The sequence below is a fragment of the Vicia villosa genome, unplaced genomic scaffold (genome assembly GCF_029867415.1).
Source record: "Vicia villosa cultivar HV-30 ecotype Madison, WI unplaced genomic scaffold, Vvil1.0 ctg.003129F_1_1, whole genome shotgun sequence".
Classification (NCBI taxonomy): Eukaryota; Viridiplantae; Streptophyta; class Magnoliopsida; order Fabales; family Fabaceae; genus Vicia; species Vicia villosa.
The window spans coordinates 218,595-236,714 of NW_026706119.1; the positions used below are offsets into that span (position 1 = coordinate 218,595).

Here is an 18,120-nt window from a genome sequence, read left to right on the forward strand (position 1 = left end):
TACTCTTTCATCTGTCGTAAACATCGCTGATGTAAGTCGAGTAACAAGAAGTGGACGTGTATATACTCCACTACCTTCAAAACAGCCTGTTGCTCCTGCAACCGGGCAAAATCCTGTTGATACACCGGTAGGGAATCCTGTGGAAACTCCTGTCAGTAATACAAACACTGATGTTGGCCAATCCAGTGGAACCAATGTCAATCCTGACTTTGATGAAATTTTGAAGCTTATCAAAAGAAGCGAATACAAGATTGTGGATCAGCTTATGCAGACTCCTTCAAAGATCTCAATACTTTCATTGCTGTTGAATTCAGAAGCCCACAGGGAAGCCCTGATGAGAGTCTTGGATCAAGCTTTTGTAGATCACGATGTGACTGTTGACCATTTTGATGGGATAATAGCCAACATAACAGCTTGCAACAATTTAAGCTTCTGTGATGAAGAACTCCCCGAGGAGGGTAAAAATCACAATCTTGCTTTGCACATTTCTATGAACTGTCAGTCAGACTCTTTGTCCAATGTGTTGGTAGACACCGGATCTTCCTTGAATGTGATGCCAAAGACGACTCTTGCTCGCTTGTCTTACCAAGGAATGCCTATGAAGTTCAGTGGTGTAGTAGTCAAAGCATTTGATGGATCACGAAAATCTGTTATCGGCGAAGTCAACCTTCCCATGACAATTGGTCCACATACATTTCAAATCACCTTCCAGGTCATGGACATTCAAGCTACTTATAGCTGTCTGTTAGGACGACCATGGATCCATGAAGCAGGGGCAGTAACTTCTACGCTCCATCAAAAGTTAAAATTTGTAACAAATGGAAAATTGGTAACGATAAGTGGAGAACAAGCCTTGATGGTGAGCCATTTATCCAATTTCTCTTTCATAAGTGCTGATAATGAGGAAGGAACGCAGTTCCAAGGTCTCTCTTTAGAAGACGAGTCTTCCAAAAAGAAAGCATAAATCTCTTCTTACAAAGAGGCAGTGAAAGTAGTGAAAGATGGAACTACCACTGGCTGGGGGCAAGTTGTGATCCCTACCAAGAATGAAACTAGAGCAGGACTCGGATATTCACCAACGTTCTCAAACTGCACCAAGAAGGATGAAACCCTTCGTCCGATCAAAGAAACGTTCCATAGTGGAGGGTTCCTTAACCCAATTCCTCAAGAGGTTAATGTCCTTATTGAAGAATGTATCGAAGAAGGTCTGCCCGATCCTGAAGAAGAATGGAAATGTTATCTCAATAACTCGGGATACGTATCTCAGGAAGAACCATATCCTCCTTCAGAGAAAACAAGTGCTAAAGAAATTCCGCCTATTCCTGCAGAGGTTTGGGACACCTTGGGACAACCAAGTGGAAAATATGATTATATGGTGAAATATACTGCACCTGAAAGTTCAAAGATTTCAATTGAAGACATCCAACCAACTGGATGGGGAGATTCCTTTGAATATAATAGTCAACCAGAAGAGGCTTATCAGCCCTGTCAATTTTCTCAGCAGCCTGAAATTACTGAAGATTTCGGCTTCAATGCATCTGCCAAGATTTATAATCCTGAAGATTGTTATTATCACATAAATGCCATTTTTGAAGATGAAGGGGAAGATGGCCCCGCAGTTGACTCGCAAAGTGTCTCTGACAATGAGTCTCTTCATCCTGAAGACTGGGAAAAACATCCTGAAAATTCTGAAGATTGTGACTCGTCTTATGCTCTTCAAGAAGTAGAAGAAGACCGTTTCAACTCTACAAAGAACAAGGTTGACAAACCAGGACCTTCAAATCCTGCTCGACCAGCGGTCAATGTCAATACTGAAGATAATTCTAAGGAGAATTTTCCTGAATACATAATACACAGAGGAGTTTGTTGCTACTCGAAAGCTGTCGACGTTCCGAATGTTGTTCGCCGCTCAAAGTAATCACCTCGCTGTTATTTTGACCTCCTGCCTGGCCCAAAGCAGAGAGATGTTTTATAGGGCTTTGCTTTTAAATGTTTTGTTTTGCCCAAATAACTTTGTGTATAGGGCTTTGTTTTAAAAGTTTCCCTCTTTGTCCTGCCCAAGACAAATGAGTTTGTGTTTAGGGCTTTGTTTCAAAAATGAATCATAAATAAAGTGTCATTTTGAATTCCCTACATTATATGTTTTATTTTTGCTTTTTTTTCTGGAAATGGTAATCCTAAAAAACCAAAAAAAAAAAAAAAACTTTTTCAAAAAAAATCTGCATACAATCTTGCATTCATAAATTTTCTGAAATAAATATAAATCACATGTGCAGATTTACTATTGATAAACCCATTGAATGCAATAACCCTATGCCCTCTCCCAACTTTGAGTTTCCTGTGTTCGAAGTCGAGGAAGAGGAAGAAGAGGAGATCGAGGACGAGATCTCTCGATTACTTAAGCACGAGGAAAGAGCCATTCTGCCTCACAAAGAGCCTCTAGAAAAGATCAACTTAGGTTCTGAAGAAGACAAAAAAGAAGTGACCATTGGATCGCTGCTTGATGCTGATATCAAGAGTAAGTTGACAGACCTTCTCAAAGAATATGTTGACGTGTTTGCCTGGTCCTACCAAGACATGCCTGGGTTGGATACCAATATTGTTCAGCATTACTTGCCATTGAAGCCTGAATGTCCGCCAGTTAAGCAGAAATTGCGAAGGACTCACCCTGATATGGCTAACAAGATCAAAGTGGAAGTTCAAAAGCAACTCGACGCAGGTTTTCTTGTCACCTCCGAGTATCCTCAATGGTTGGCCAACATAGTGCCAGTTCCGAAGAAAGATGGTAAAGTCAGAATGTGTGTTGACTACCGTGACTTGAACAAGGCCAGTCCGAAAGATGACTTTCCATTACCACATATTGACATGCTGGTTGATAACACCGCTAAGTTCAACGTCTTTTCCTTCATGGACGGGTTCTCTGGTTATAATCAGATCAAGATGGCTCCTGAAGACATGGAGAAGACGTCTTTCATCACCCCATGGGGTACCTTTTGCTACAAAGTGATGCCGTTTGGATTGAAGAATGCAGGCGCAACTTACCAAAGGGCAATGACTACTCTCTTTCATGACATGATGCATAAAGAAATTGAAGTTTATGTGGACGACATGATAGCCAAGTCCAGCACAGAAGAAGAACATATTGAATACCTTTTGAAGTTGTTTCAACGATTAAGGAAATATCAGCTTCGCTTGAATCCTAACAAATGTACTTTTGGGGTTAGATCTGGAAAACTCTTGGGTTTCATTATCAGCCAAAGAGGTATTGAAGTAGATCCCGACAAAGTCAGAGCTATTCAAGAGATGCCTGCACCAAAAACTGAAAAGCAAGTAAGAGGATTTCTCGGACGATTGAACTATATCTCCAGATTTATCTCTCAAATGACTGCTACTTGTGGGCCAATTTTCAAGCTTCTCCGCAAAGATCAAGGGGTTGTATGGACTGAAGATTGCCAGAAAGCGTTCGACAGTATCAAGGAATACCTGTTAGAACCACCAATATTGATTCCTCCAGTTGAAGGAAGACCACTAATCATGTACCTTACCGTGTTGGAAGAATCCATGGGCTGTATGCTTGGACAACAAGATGAAACCGGTAAGAAGGAGCATGCCATCTATTACCTGAGTAAGAAATTCACAGATTGTGAGTCTCGTTACTCCATGCTCGAAAAAACATGTTGCGCTTTGGCATGGGCTTCAAAACGTCTCCGCCAATACATGATCAACAATACTACTTGGTTAATCTCCAAAATGGATCCGATCAAGTATGTCTTTGAAAAGCCTGCCTTAACAGGAAGGATTGCCCGATGGCAAATGCTGTTATCTGAGTATGACATTGAGTACCGTGCCCAAAAAGCGGTCAAAGGAAGCATTCTCGCCGATCACTTGGCGCATCAACCAATTAATGAATATCAATCTCTCAAGTTTGACTTTCCTGATGAAGATGTCTTGTACTTGAAGATGAAAGATTGTGACGAACCGTTACCTGAAGAAGGTCCTGATCCTGGATCAAGATGGGGCCTAATTTTTGATGGAGCAGTAAACGCTTTTGGCAATGGAATTGGGGCAATCATCATCACTCCCAAGGGTACTCATATCCCGTTCTCCGCCAGATTACTATTTGATTGCACCAACAACATCGCAGAATATGAAGCTTGTATCATGGGTCTCGAAGAAGCCATTGACTTAAGGATCAAGATCCTCGACATATATGGAGATTCAGCCCTCGTGATCAACCAAATCAAAGACAAGTGGGAAACTTACCACCCTGGCTTGATTCCTTACAGAGATTATGCAAGACGTCTGTTGACTTTCTTCAACAAGGTTGAATTGCATCATATACCTCGAGATCAGAATCGAATGGCAGACGCCTTGGCTACTCTATCTTCCATGTTCAAAGTCAGTCATTGGAACGATATGCCCAAAGTCAGAATTACGCGCCTTGAAAGGCCCGCCTATGTGTTTGCAACTGAAGCAGTCATTGATGATAAACCGTGGTTCCACGACATCAAGCGCTTCCTTCAAACTCAAGAGTACCCGCTTGGGGCATCAAACAAAGATAAGAAAACTCTAAGGAGACTTTCTGGCAGTTTCTTCCTGAACGGAGATGTGCTATACAAAAGAAATTTCGACATGGTTTTGCTCAGATGCGTGGATAGACACGAAGCAGACATGTTAATGCATGAAGTGCATGAACGGTCCTTTGGAACTCATTCAAACGGGCATGCGATGTCCAAGAAAATCTTAAGAGCAGGATACTATTGGTTGACAATGGAATCTGATTGTTGTAAACACGTGAAGAGATGTCACAAGTGCCAGATCTACGCAGATAAGATCCATGTGCCACCGACTCTACTCAACGTTCTCTCATCTCCATGGCCTTTTTCCATGTGGGGTATCAACATGATTGGGATGATCGAACCAAAAGCTTCAAACGGTCATCGCTTCATCTTAGTGGCAATTGATTACTTCACCAAATGGGTCGAAGCAGCATCTTACGCCAATGTTATAAGACAAGTGGTTGTGAGGTTTATCAAGAATGACATCATTTGCCGATATGGTGTTCCCAGCAAGATCATTACTGACAATGGTTCAAACTTGAATAACAAAATGATGAAAGAACTATGTGAGGAATTCAAGATTGAGCATCATAACTCTTCTCCTTACAGACCAAAAATGAACGGCGCTGTTGAAGCTGCTAACAAGAACATTAAGAAGATCGTCCAGAAAATGGTCGTCACTTACAAAGACTGACATGAAATGCTGCCATTTGCTTTACATGGGTACCGTACTTCAGTGCGTACTTCAACAGGGGCAACTCCCTTTTCTCTAGTATACGGCATGGAAGTTGTACTCCCCGTAGAAGTTGAAATCTCATCAATGAGAGTCCTCATGGAGACTAAGTTATCAGAGGCTGAATGGTGTCAAAGCAGATACGATCAGTTGAACTTAATCGAAGAAAAACGTATGACTGCTCTATGCCATGGACAGTTATACCAAGCAAGGATGAAACAAGCCTTCAACAAAAAGGTTCGACCTCGTGAATTTCAAGAAGGCGACCTCGTGCTTAAAAAGATCTTGTCTTTTCAACCAGATTCTAGGGGCAAATGGTCTCCTAATTACGAAGGCCCGTATGTTGTCAAAAGAACATTTTCTGGCGGCGCCATGACTCTTGCAACCATGGATGGTGATGAACTCCCACATCCTGTGAATGCTGATGCAGTCAAGAAATACTTTGTCTAAAAAAGAACAAAAGAACAGCTCGGTAAGTCGAAAACCCGCAAAGGGCGACTTAGGCAAAAATGAGCGTCTCGGTGGACTGAAAACCCGAAAGGGCGGTCCAGGCAAAAATTAGAGACAATAAACAGAAAAAAATTCATCCTGGTAGATTGAAAACCTGAAAGGGCAATCTAGGCAAAAATTAAGGATTTATGACAAAGTAACTGCATCAGTCCATACTTCGTCACCTGAAGAGTCTTTTCCATCGAAGGATCTACAATCAAATCATCGCCAATCTGAAGCGACAAGCACAGTTGGAACTCAAAGTTGTTAGGGGGAATAATGGTTATTGCTTTCAATGTAGCCTTTTCCGCATAATTACCATTTTCAACTTTTGTAAATACTCCGTGGAATCACGCCTTTAGCTGATTACCATCCTATTAAATAAATTTGAGCCTTGTGCCCATTTGTTTGCAATTCTTGATCTTTTCTAGCTTGCAAAATGACGCTTTAATTGTGTTATTCGTTTTTGAAAGAAAAGAAAAAAGTTTTAAATGAATTTACTTTCCTTTTTCAAAATAAAAGCGAAACTTTCCTTTGAGTTGTGAACAACAGAAGGAACATCAACAGCTATCTCCATAGGATGAATCAAAGATTATGATAGGAGAAGCTCTTCTATCCCCAGTGAAGAAGGTCAATAAGAAAAGATGCTTATCATCCCCAGAGAAGATTAAAGCACGCAACACCATTCATCACCTGTGTTATCTACACCGTGTTGAAGAACATTTTCCAAGTATCTGGTTGTATTGCGACGTCGGTCCCTCTCTAGTATACACTTCTTTGTCTGTCAGTTCCGTCAGCATGCATGCTACATTCATTGCATTCATCATTCATACATATTTGCATCATTTATGCATTCTTGCATTTTTCAATGTATGCTTTAAAATCACTTGTATAGGATATATCTATCCTCAAAAAAAAAAAAAGAGAAAAAAAAAAGAAAGAAAAGAACGGGCGTGTCATCTCTCCAGTAGGTTGTCACCCATAAGCAAAAAGAACATTTTCTTTCTCCAATTCCCCACTGAGATCATCCCTCGTGGAAGAAGGTTGCTTTAGTTTCTCCTCTCAAAACGAAGGAGAAAATCCCATTCGAGTTCATTCCTCATTGGGTACAAAGTCTTGTTTGACTGTTTCTTTCCAATTCACTCTTGGTTAGAACCTTGTCTTTACCAAAAAAATTCAAAATCCGATTCCCCAAATAGAGTCGTGAAAAACAGACAATAAGCAATAGCCTCATCATCCGAGCAGCTTATGTCTCTTTCAAAAGCTTTTTCCTCTTAAGGAAATCAATCATGAAGACCATTTGACAATCAGGGTCTTATTACTTGTTCACAAGGCTGAATAACCAGTAATTTCCCTAGCAAAGTCTCCAGAATCATTTTATCACTCGGCTGATAATTGATCTTGTCTTCAGAACCGCTATCACGAGGCTGGTAGTCGGTAACCTTTTTGTTCTGGTTATATTATTAAACATGTCTATCACCATGCTGATAGTCGGTAATATTAACCGAACCTTTGAAACTCTTTTTACCATGTCAAGTCTATCACCATGCTGATAGTCGGTAATACAGTTTCATACCTTTCACCTTCGCATTATTAAACAAGTCTATCCCCATGCTGATAGTCGATAATGTCGATAGGTAAGCTTTTCTTGCAAAGCTATCATTCCCCGGTGAAACATACACTTGCTTTCCCGAAAAACGGGTTCTCTTTCTAAAAAAGGATTGAGGAATCCTTCCCGATCTCTTTTCCCCAGCGGAGTCAGTTCTTGATATCCCCTCGGTAAAGATATCCTTGCATCATTCGCAATTTTGGTATCTTAGGTCCAAAATTTGTGTCTTCTGATATTTAAGTCTCTTCCACTCTATCAAAACGAAGATTTTCAATCTTCATATCTCAAGTTGAAGAAACTTAAATAGGGGCATCTGTCATACCCCAATTTTTGACCTAAGATACCACCTCATATCATTTGCATATGCATCATTTGCATCTCTAACAAATTGCATAGTTTGTGTTTGCTACTTGTGACTCAGCAGGGTTTAATCAAGAAATCACTCATCAGTACAAGTAACAATCAATTAGGGTTTTGTTCTCCCTTCATCTCAAAAGAATTATCTTCATCAACAATCAACATTTGGTCCTCAAAGTTTCATTTCAACAAGCTCAAAAGCTCTGAATCAACCAGATTAGGGTTTTGACTGAAGACAGTATACCCCTGACTTTTGCTCAGGATTTGACCTAATGACTTGGGACATGACTTCAAGACCCCAAGTAAATCATTTTGGCCTAATCTATTGGCTCAAGACATCTCCTACACAAGGATTGATCAACAGTGAAGTTTCAAATCATCAGATTAGGGTTTTGAACTATCAGGGACTGAAATCAGGGATCACATTTGGGAAACCCTAAAAATCCCCAGGAAGTCAATCAAAGGTTTCAATCATCCTCAAATAATCCCTATGACAGCATCCAATGGGAATTGCATCTCAATTCAAGATCCACAGTCATCAATCTCATTAGGTCGACAATTAGGGTTTTTGACCTAATTCACTGGACAACTGACTTTTTAATCAGAACATGGTGCCATAACTTAAACCATGGCTCAAGGTCCTCCAATAACTCAATATGATCCATTCATACCATTCATTTGGTGAGGATAGCTTGGTTCATTTAAAATCTCCAGAAACGCGATTCGTTTGAAAAAGTTAACTGTACAAGATCACCATTGACTTTTGAAGTTTTGAATCATCAATATATGATATATGAAGTCATTTGGTCAAGAAAAATCAAGAAAATTAATCAAGAATCAAAAAGTCAAAAGTTTGACTTTTATACTTAGAAAAATTTCTAAGTGTTTTTCAATGGTTTTTTCCAGACTTTGGAAGGGAATTTCTCAAAATTTCACCTACAAACTGAAAAAAACTTCCAACATGAAAAGTTGTAGATTTTAATCCAATGAACAACTTTGTCACATATAATTTTTTTCCAAAAGATCAACCATTTAAGAGATATGGAGCTTCAAAGTTGGTATCTTCTGAAAATTTCACTTAAAACCTCATTTTCTTCAAAGTTCATGGATCTTTTTCACCCATTTCCTTAAAGGTCTTGAAGAAACTTTCAACTAGGGTTTTGAAGTGTGTAATATGAGCTTTCCAAAATGTCCAAGAGCATGAAAAAATTTGGAGCATAGCTATGGTTTTGAATTATGCATTTAGTGATCATTTTCACTTGAAATTTCAAACCATTTTCACTAAGTTATGAACCAATTTGCCAAATAATGCAAGTAATGATGCATCAAGGCAATAATTGAAGATATTTTCTGATTTGAAGATCAGAATGGAAGAGGATAAGAAGCTTGGAAGAATGACCATGGTTAAGTTACTTTAACCATTTTGCATTAAATGTAAAAGATTCCTTTTTATCTCTTAAGCCAAATCATCACTTCTTTGATCAACTTGCCAAGCTCTGCATTCAGAACTCTTGGCCTATAAATAGAGGTCCAAACTCCATTCAAAATCACACCAAAGCCTCACAAATTATAGGCTTTCTCTTTCTTTCTTAGAATACAAGTTTCTTAAGTTTCTAAGAGGTAGAAAACTCAACCTCCAAACCCTTGAAGTTATGGCCAATGTGATGGTTCTAGCAACTCATAAACATCATATGGGATGTGTTTGAACCACTCACACACCCCAAATCACCCCAAAACTCAGATTCATTCTTCAACCTCCATATGAACACATGAAGAGCCTTATCATGCCAATTTTCATTCCAGATCATTTCTGTCCAAATTAACACTTCCCACACCTCACATATATCACATATGAGCTGTCCAAACACTCATCATCAACCTGAAACATCCGAATCATCGAGCTCGATTCACACTTAGGCTTAACTGCAGATCGGGTACCTCCAACTGCTCCAGGTGTTTTCAATTCACTCCAAGCATCCAGACACCTTCCATAATCATCATTGAAGATATCCAGATTGTTACAAAGCATCTGTAACAACTTCAGATCAAAATTCAATTCCCAGTTTGGCCGTTTTTTAAGGTAAGTCTTATGAACTTCAAACTCATACATACATGCATCATAAATGAAAAATTGAGTTGCCATCTTGTTTCTGCACTATCACTGATCAATAGCCCTCAATCAATTTCACAATTCATCAATCGTACACGGTTTCATGTTCAAATTCAGAATTAGGGTTCTTCGTGTTCATCACAAAATTGACCACCTTAGAGCAAAAATAAATGAATTATGAGGACACCGTCATGTTCCTCGTGAAAAAACGAGTGAGATAGACCCTTTACTTGATCAAAACAACACAGTTTCAATGATTTTCAAAAATCAGTTAGGGTTGTGTTCTTGGCGCGTTTTTTGGTTTGGAAAATTCAAATCCTTGTTTTAAAATATATTTAATTGAACGCGTATGTATTACAAGCCACAAGCGTGGCTCAGTTGGCAAGTGTTTTGGCTGGTGAGAGTAAGGGCGTGGGTTCAAACCCTGGCAGGACCAAACCATTTTTTTTAACACTTATTTTCTTCAATTTTTTTTAACAACTTTAACTAATTAATTAACTAACCAAATCAATTCATTTTTGCTTCATTTTTTGCACACTTTTTATTTAACACATATATTTTATGAATACTAAAAAAATCACAAAAAAAATATTTATCTAATACATTTTTAATTAAGTTTAAAATGACATGTTTTTAAGTGTTTTTAATACTTTAAATATTGTTTTTCATTTGATTTTTTTAAACTTAATCACTTGTAAATATTTTTGATCAAACCCTAATTATTTAGGTCTTAATTAAGCATGAAATTTGTTTTTTATCTTAATTAAGTTGACTTTTGTCAAAATTCAAACCGTTTTAAAACAAACGATCACAATTTTTCAAAACGATAAACCGTTTCTTTTTGGTTTTTCATTTCAAAAGAAACTATTGATTAAATCTTTTTTTGGATTGATCAATTGATTTTCGCCATGGGCCTCTCGAATATTAGAGAGTATAAGTCCCTTTCCTTTTTCTTTGTATAGTTTTTCTTTAAACAGAAAACTTCTTTCAAAACAAAAACTTTCAAACTGTTTTCAAAACCTCGCGCTTTTAAACAAAAACAATCAACCATGTTTTATGAAATAAAACATGGGCCTCCACATATGTATAAGTCCCATTCCCTTACATGAAATTAGGTATTTCATTGTACATACATCTTTTTGTATATATCTCGTTCAATTTGTTTTTTTTTTTAAACAACAATTCAAAAAATGAAGGTTTTCTTTAAATCTTTCCAAAAATACCATGGGCCTCCATGTAGGTATAAGTCCCGAGCCCTTTTGTAAATACTTGTTTACATAGCTTTTGAATAAACTCAAGTGGGTCTCTCCCCGAGTATAAGTCCCGAGCCCCCGTGTTTACAAACGGATCATGCTTACAGGTATATTTCCTTCATAAACTCCATTGTATACACACACCTTGTCATATATAACTGTTCATACTTTTTCATATTTGTTCATGTACTTGTTCATATTTGTTCGTACTTGTTCATACTTGTGATTGTGTTATATATATGCTTGTTCAACTTAGTACAACACTAGGTTCCTCATAGCCTCCTATTGGGCTTCGTGCAAAGAATCTCCCTAGTTTAGGTTAGGACATAGAGTATGGTTTCCCGGTGAAATCGCTCTAAGAGCTCAAACCAACTATACCACGCCTCCTCTTGGGCTTTGTACAAACGACTTGTCCCTCCCATAGCCTCCTCTTGGGCTTACAATGCAAGGACCCTCGATTGTCCCTCCCATAGCCTCCTCTTGGGCTTACAATGCAAGGACCCTCGGATAGCCTCCTCTTGGGCTTCGTACAAGGACCCATGGGCTTCTTATAAGCATCCCCAATATCCAAATCAAATACCCTAGGAGATTAGACATTTATCATCTCTATGATAGGAGTATCTCTTCTATATCATCACAAACAATCAATCAATCAATCAATCAATCAAACTTTTTTGCCACAAGGCTGGCTAATCAATCAAACTTTTTGCCACCATACTGGTTGATTAATCAAAGTTTTTGTCACAAGGCTGACTTCATTGAAACTTTTGCCACAAGGCTGGCTGATTAATCAAAACTTTTTGTCACAAGGCTGACTTCATTGAAAGTTTTTGCCACAAGGCTGGCTAAAAAGCATCTTTATCATTCTAAGCACCATAAGTGGCATGGCCCAGGGCTTATAATGAAAAGATTTTCAAACAAAAAACAAACAGATGTATGTGATGATATAGATTAGATACATCGAACATTGAGATGACATTTGTCTCTTTTCCTTTTCTTCCACTAGCATAAGTGGGAACTACGATTGCTCTGACTTTCTCAACATCCCTTTGAGAATACGTAGGCACAAGGTCGTATCCTTGGCGAGCAAAACTTCTCCCTCAAACCACTCAAACCTTAGCACCCGTAGACCTCGAGCTACAGATGCTCTGATTCCCTCTAAGGGATATGTATGCAGAGGATCGCGATGATCTTTGCAAGCATAATCAAACAAACACCTTAGGTCCCACCTATTTCACAAGAACCTCTCAATAACATGGAATGAAAAACATAGAAAAGAAACCTATAGAGTACTATAGATACGTTGGGTGCTAATACCTTCCCTTCGTATAACCAACCCTCTTACCCAAAGATCTCTCCCCCCACTTTTAAGGTTATTGCAGCTTTTTTCCTTTTCCTACTTTGGAAACAATAAAAAGTTTGGTCGAAACAAAGAAAAATCATTTTTTGAGCACTCGAGCCCAAAGAAGGCATCAGGTGTCTCATCCCGAAAAAGGATACGATTTTTCCCCGCGACAGCATGTTTGATGAGTTATGAATCATATGTAATATTATGTATAATTATGCATTGTTTCCCGTTTGTTTCGGTTGAACATTCAGATGTGATTGCCTGTTTGATGGCCTATACCGTGTTGCGTGATCTCAGTGATGTGTGTATATGCTTGAATTGGAGTAGGCCTAGCTAATAAAGGGTAAATCGCTTAAGATCACGATTATTGCTTTGTGATCTTTAGTGTGTGCCTTGCTTTGTGATCTTGGATACCTTGCTTTGTGATCTTGGTATATCTTACGCACCTGAGCTACCATTGTGATGTGCTTGTGTGGGTCTTGAAAGGGGTTCCACCAACGTTTAATAGCATCGGCGTGCTTGGTATGGTGAGGTAGTGGTACCATATATGATGCACTTCTCGGTTAACTCACCTCTAGTGATGTCACGTAGACAAGATCACTAGGCTTTCGCCCGATGGACTCGTATTGTCAAGATGGCGTATTTGCACTAGCCGTTAACACATCGGTGTAAAGACAATGATGGGGTCATACGCCACCTAGGCAATGTCACCGCTGTAACTCATCTCGGATGGAATCCATTTAGGAAGTGAATCTGATTAGTCTTGCGGTGTGTATGTGCAAGTCTCTTAATGCGATGTATGGGTGTAACTCACTGAGGGTGTGGATGCGTAGTCTATGTAGCAGGAAAGTAAACTTACTCTTGGATTCCTCGTACATGGGTATGGGTCTGCATATTTGTTTGTACATGGCTTGTGCTTATTGTTGTTGCCTCATTGGATAGTCACGAGACTTCCAATGGTGGTGTTACCTTGTTTGTACTTGTACCTAGCCGTGAGGAAACACCCGAATTCTCGGTGAATCCGTCTGATTGCATGCACCTTGTAGAATTGAGCGAACCCATAAGATAGAGGAACTCACTGAGATTTAGTAATCTCACCCCAATCCTCTTATTATTTTTCAGGAACAGGTTAGAAGTAGATGGATTGCTAGATGTTTAATATTGAAGACGACGGATGAGCAGATGGCAGGATGACCTAATCCGATTATCGTTCCGCTATGCATTGTTGAAGATAAGTCGATTGGATACATTTTCAGTTAGACATTTGAATTGTATATAGATCTAATTTCTTGTCTTTACCGCTTATGTATGTTTCTTGTAACATTTATAGCATCACTACATATTAATCTAGACATATATGTACGGGGTGTTACACCATAAAACAATTGTTCACTCATTTAGCTAATCTTAAAATAAAATAAAATTGATATTCAATTAAAATATTCATGGAAAGTGATTATTTTATTATGTGAATTAATTGCGCACTTACATGGATATCATATCATATATATAAATGTTTAATACATATCACATTTATCTAAAATTATGCAAATATCAACGGACGAGATGAGAGTTCCACACTAAAAAGAATCTCATTCGCAAGATGAAGATGAAGAAATTATGCCAAAACTAACACTATTGATGGCGGTAATGTTAAATTTAGATTTTTTAGCAATAAAGTAATAAGTTAAGGATTTTATAACAATTCTTTTTTTTTAACAAATTCCTTTAAAAACATATGTATTATTCATTGCATTGTTGTAAATGATTCATTTTGCACAGTGAATGAACATTGAATCAATTGTTATATTTTTTTGCTTTGAATTTGTTATTATAATTCTATCAATTTTATAAATTTTGATATATGTACATATTTTTATATCATTTTGACCATTGAATTTTCGATAAATAATAAAAAATTAGTATTTGGACTTATAAGTTGCATCCCACATTCAATAATACCACTATAAATATTGTTACTCTCTTCCTCAAGGAGAATCAAACCACACCATCTTTTAAGATATCCATGGATAAACCTCAAGGCTCTATGAACAAGCCTAAACCCCCTATTAAGATTGAGGAAGACACTAATACCACTATGAAGCAAATTCTTATCAAAATCCCTGCTGGAAACGATGTAGTGGAGTCCATCGTCAATTTTGCTTTGCATCATCAAGCTAATATCAGAGTACTAAAAGGTAGTGGTCTTATCTCTGATATTACTTTTCATAATCCAGTGTCCCATGCCTATGTATTCACATTACATGGGCCCTTTCAAATGACATCTATATCAGGAGAATATGTTAATACCAACTATGGTTGTGTTCCTTCCAGGCCCATCGATGAACCTACTTATTCCTCCTTTTCCATTTTCCTAACTCGTGGTGATGGAAAAGTGTTTGGTGGGGTTGTTCAAGGAAAGGTTAAGGCTGCAGGTGATATTCTAATCACCGCCACTCTTTCAAAGAAGTCCAAGTCTTTTAGGGGAGGCCACCATCATTTGAAGTATTCAAGAATTTAAAAAGATGATTTGAAAGATTTTGGACTTGAATGCAAAAACACTCAGATTATGTCTGGTTATGAGAATGTCATGCAGTGGAATTATTCTACCAGTATCACTAGTTACTAGATATCAAAAGGAGTCTTAAAGGTTTTCTAATTGTTTTTAAAAATCCTTTTTCATTAATGTTTAAATAAAATCGGCTTAATTTCTTTTTTTATTAGTCTCATCCATTTATCATGTGTTTCAGTCCCACTCCTTCATTTTTATTTGACTAACATTTTTATTAGACATCTATTTGTCGTTGATACACAAAAAAAGTTTAATGTGTTTTTTATGGTCTGTAATTTTTTTAGATGCACGAATTAAATAAAAAAAATATGAGTTTGATTAAAAAAATATAAATTTTCTTATAGTTATATGTTCTATGACTTTATCATATGAATCATCCCCCCCCCCCTTATTTTTATTGAGTATTTTACCGTCGTTAATTTTATTAGATGCACGAATTGAATAATTCTGGAGATATTAATTTATGAATTATTGAATGGTGGTTAAATACATTATAAGTATATTAGATTTATCTTTCTATTGATAGTGTCATAATCGTGTGTGATTATGAATGCTAATTTGTATTTTTATAAAATGTAATTCTTAAAAATTTGACAAGTATAATCTATAAATTTTGAAAGAAATTAATATATATATATATATATATATATATATATATATATATATATATTTAGATTATTTTGACCGTTGGTTGAATTTTCAATAAATAACAAGAAGTTAGAATTTGACTTTATAAGTTGCATCTCTTGCATCCAGTTCAACCACTTTAAATATTATAACTATATTCTTCAATGATTATATTATCTAACAATGACATAGAATATATGCACACCCTCTTTTAGATCTCCAAAATCAGAGAATGAATTCTCAAAGAAGAAACCCCTAAGGTTTCCCACAACGTCAAAGTGGGAGAAAAAAGCGGACACAAAGTGTTCTCCCTAGCACGAGCACCAACAACCACTATTTTATAAGTTCCATCTCTTTATCATGTGATTCATTCCCCCTTTTTTCATTTTTATTTTTCTCATAGTTTTTTGTATTTAAAATCTATTTGACATTATCACACAAAATATTTGTAATATGTTTTTTATGGTTAGTAAGTTTACTTGAATCATGAATTAAATAAAAATTATGCGGTTGATGAAAAGATATATGAAATTTTATTATCGTTATATGTTCTATGACTTTATCATGTGATTAATTTTACCTAATTTATTTTTCTTTGTCTCATATTTTTGTACGTTTTCGTGTGTTTGACATTGATACACAATATTTTTTTAATGTGTTTTTTACCGTCCTTAATTTTTCTAAGATACATGAATTAAAAACTTTAGAGATATTAAGCAAGGAATTATCAAATGGTGGCTAATGACATTTTAACTATTTTAAATTTATCTTTCTGTTGAGAGTGTCATAATTGGGTGTGATTATTAATGCTAATTTGTGTTTTTATCAATTGTAATTCTTAAGAATTTGGCAAGCATAATTGTACAATTTGGAAAGAGATAGTCACGGATTTCTAGGGTTGTTTGCAGTGTTTGTAGGGTTTTTGGACGTGCTGAATCATAATGACTAGATGCTTAGAGTGCTCCTTCTGAAGAGAAATTGGAGATCACATCCCAGCTCTAAGGTTGATTTATTAATTAGGTCCTCCTAGTCCCAGGTGTCGCTACCGCGAAAACTGGAATCAGAGTCGCCACTAATATATTCATCCCATCGCGGGAAAGGAATATCAGAAACCTAACTCGAAACAAGAACAAGGTCTTTCGACCAGAGAACAGGGCACGGGAGTCGGTTACGCAAGGGGAAGGTGCTAGAACCCCTCACGCCCATCGTACTCGATGGTATCCACCTATGTTTGTTTCTATCTAAAGGGTGTATCTATCGCTAATGCAATGCATGATTAAACCTAAAGTTTTTTAATAATTATTGTGCTCGCTATAGTTGCCTATATGCCTACGTATCCTCTTAAGAAGAATCAGAGCGCCGTAGTTCTGCTCAAGATTTTCTATGTTTTTTAGGATTTGTTGGTATTTTTGGTGAACAGTTACATCACACTCCGCCGCTCGACCTTTGGAGACTCACGCTGGGATTAGAGTGGAAGTAACATGCTCTTAAAAGCAAAAGAAAAGTATGTCGAGCGTCTCGAGTGAACCTTAAACAAGGAAGACTCAATCGACTCTTGGTTTGTGTTTTTTAAGTTTAGGAATTTCCACTCAAGTGATCCCCTTAACCAAGAGGGACGAGAGTTTCCATTCCTTTTTATTATTTTTCACTATTTATTAATGTTTTATTGTGTTTTTATTGATTTTTGTTTGTTATGCAAAAGGGGAACATACATTTCTAACCTAATGCTAACAAATAAGAATGGCCCTAAGGTTGAGGATAACTATCCTAACCTATCTCAATTCCTCTTAACAAAGAAGGAAGAGTCTAAGGGAACATGGCAAAAGAATGGAGTTACAACTCCAGCAAGATGAGAAGAAAACACAAGAAAAGCATTTAACAAAACACTTATCAAGAAGCATAAGCAAAGGGATCATCATCCCACTTTTAATACTAACAAGTATCAAAGAAATCAATACCTAACAAGGTAAAGTAAAAGTGTGAGAAACAAGGTTACAACCAAAAATAACTTTTTATTACATTTAAAAGGAAATTGCAAGAGAGGATAGCGGAGATGATTAAAAAATTAAAAGTTAGGTCCTATGTGTTCCTTGAATACTCTATATTACGCATACAAAAGAATCCAAAAATATCACCCAAAATAAACTCACTTATGAGTGAAAACAAATAAGCAACGTCTAAGAACGTAAAAACATCGGGTACTAAAGAAACTATTTCAAAACCCTATCAAAAAGTAAAATCAGCACTTGGTTTTCAATATGTAGCAATATATGCATCTCTACTGATCACACACAAAAAAAGATTGACAAAATTCAGTTTACAAGTCGCTCAATCGAATTCAATCGCACAAGGTATCCAAACCGAAACAAATGTGAATATACTTGCGAAAAAGACCTAATTAAAATACTAAAACAATATCTAAAATTCTACAAAAAATATCACAATCATCTCAACACCCTAAAG

General features: G+C 37.0%; 1 protein-coding gene across 1 annotated transcript; it reads left to right on the forward strand.

The window, feature by feature from the left end:
- The first annotated feature begins 14,484 nt into the window (after positions 1-14,484).
- Positions 14,485-14,979, forward strand: LOC131640438 (AT-hook motif nuclear-localized protein 23-like). The gene has a single exon (XM_058910831.1). It carries the CDS (start codon positions 14,485-14,487, stop codon positions 14,977-14,979), a length of 495 nt encoding a protein of 164 aa, XP_058766814.1.
- The last annotated feature ends 3,141 nt before the right edge of the window (positions 14,980-18,120 follow it).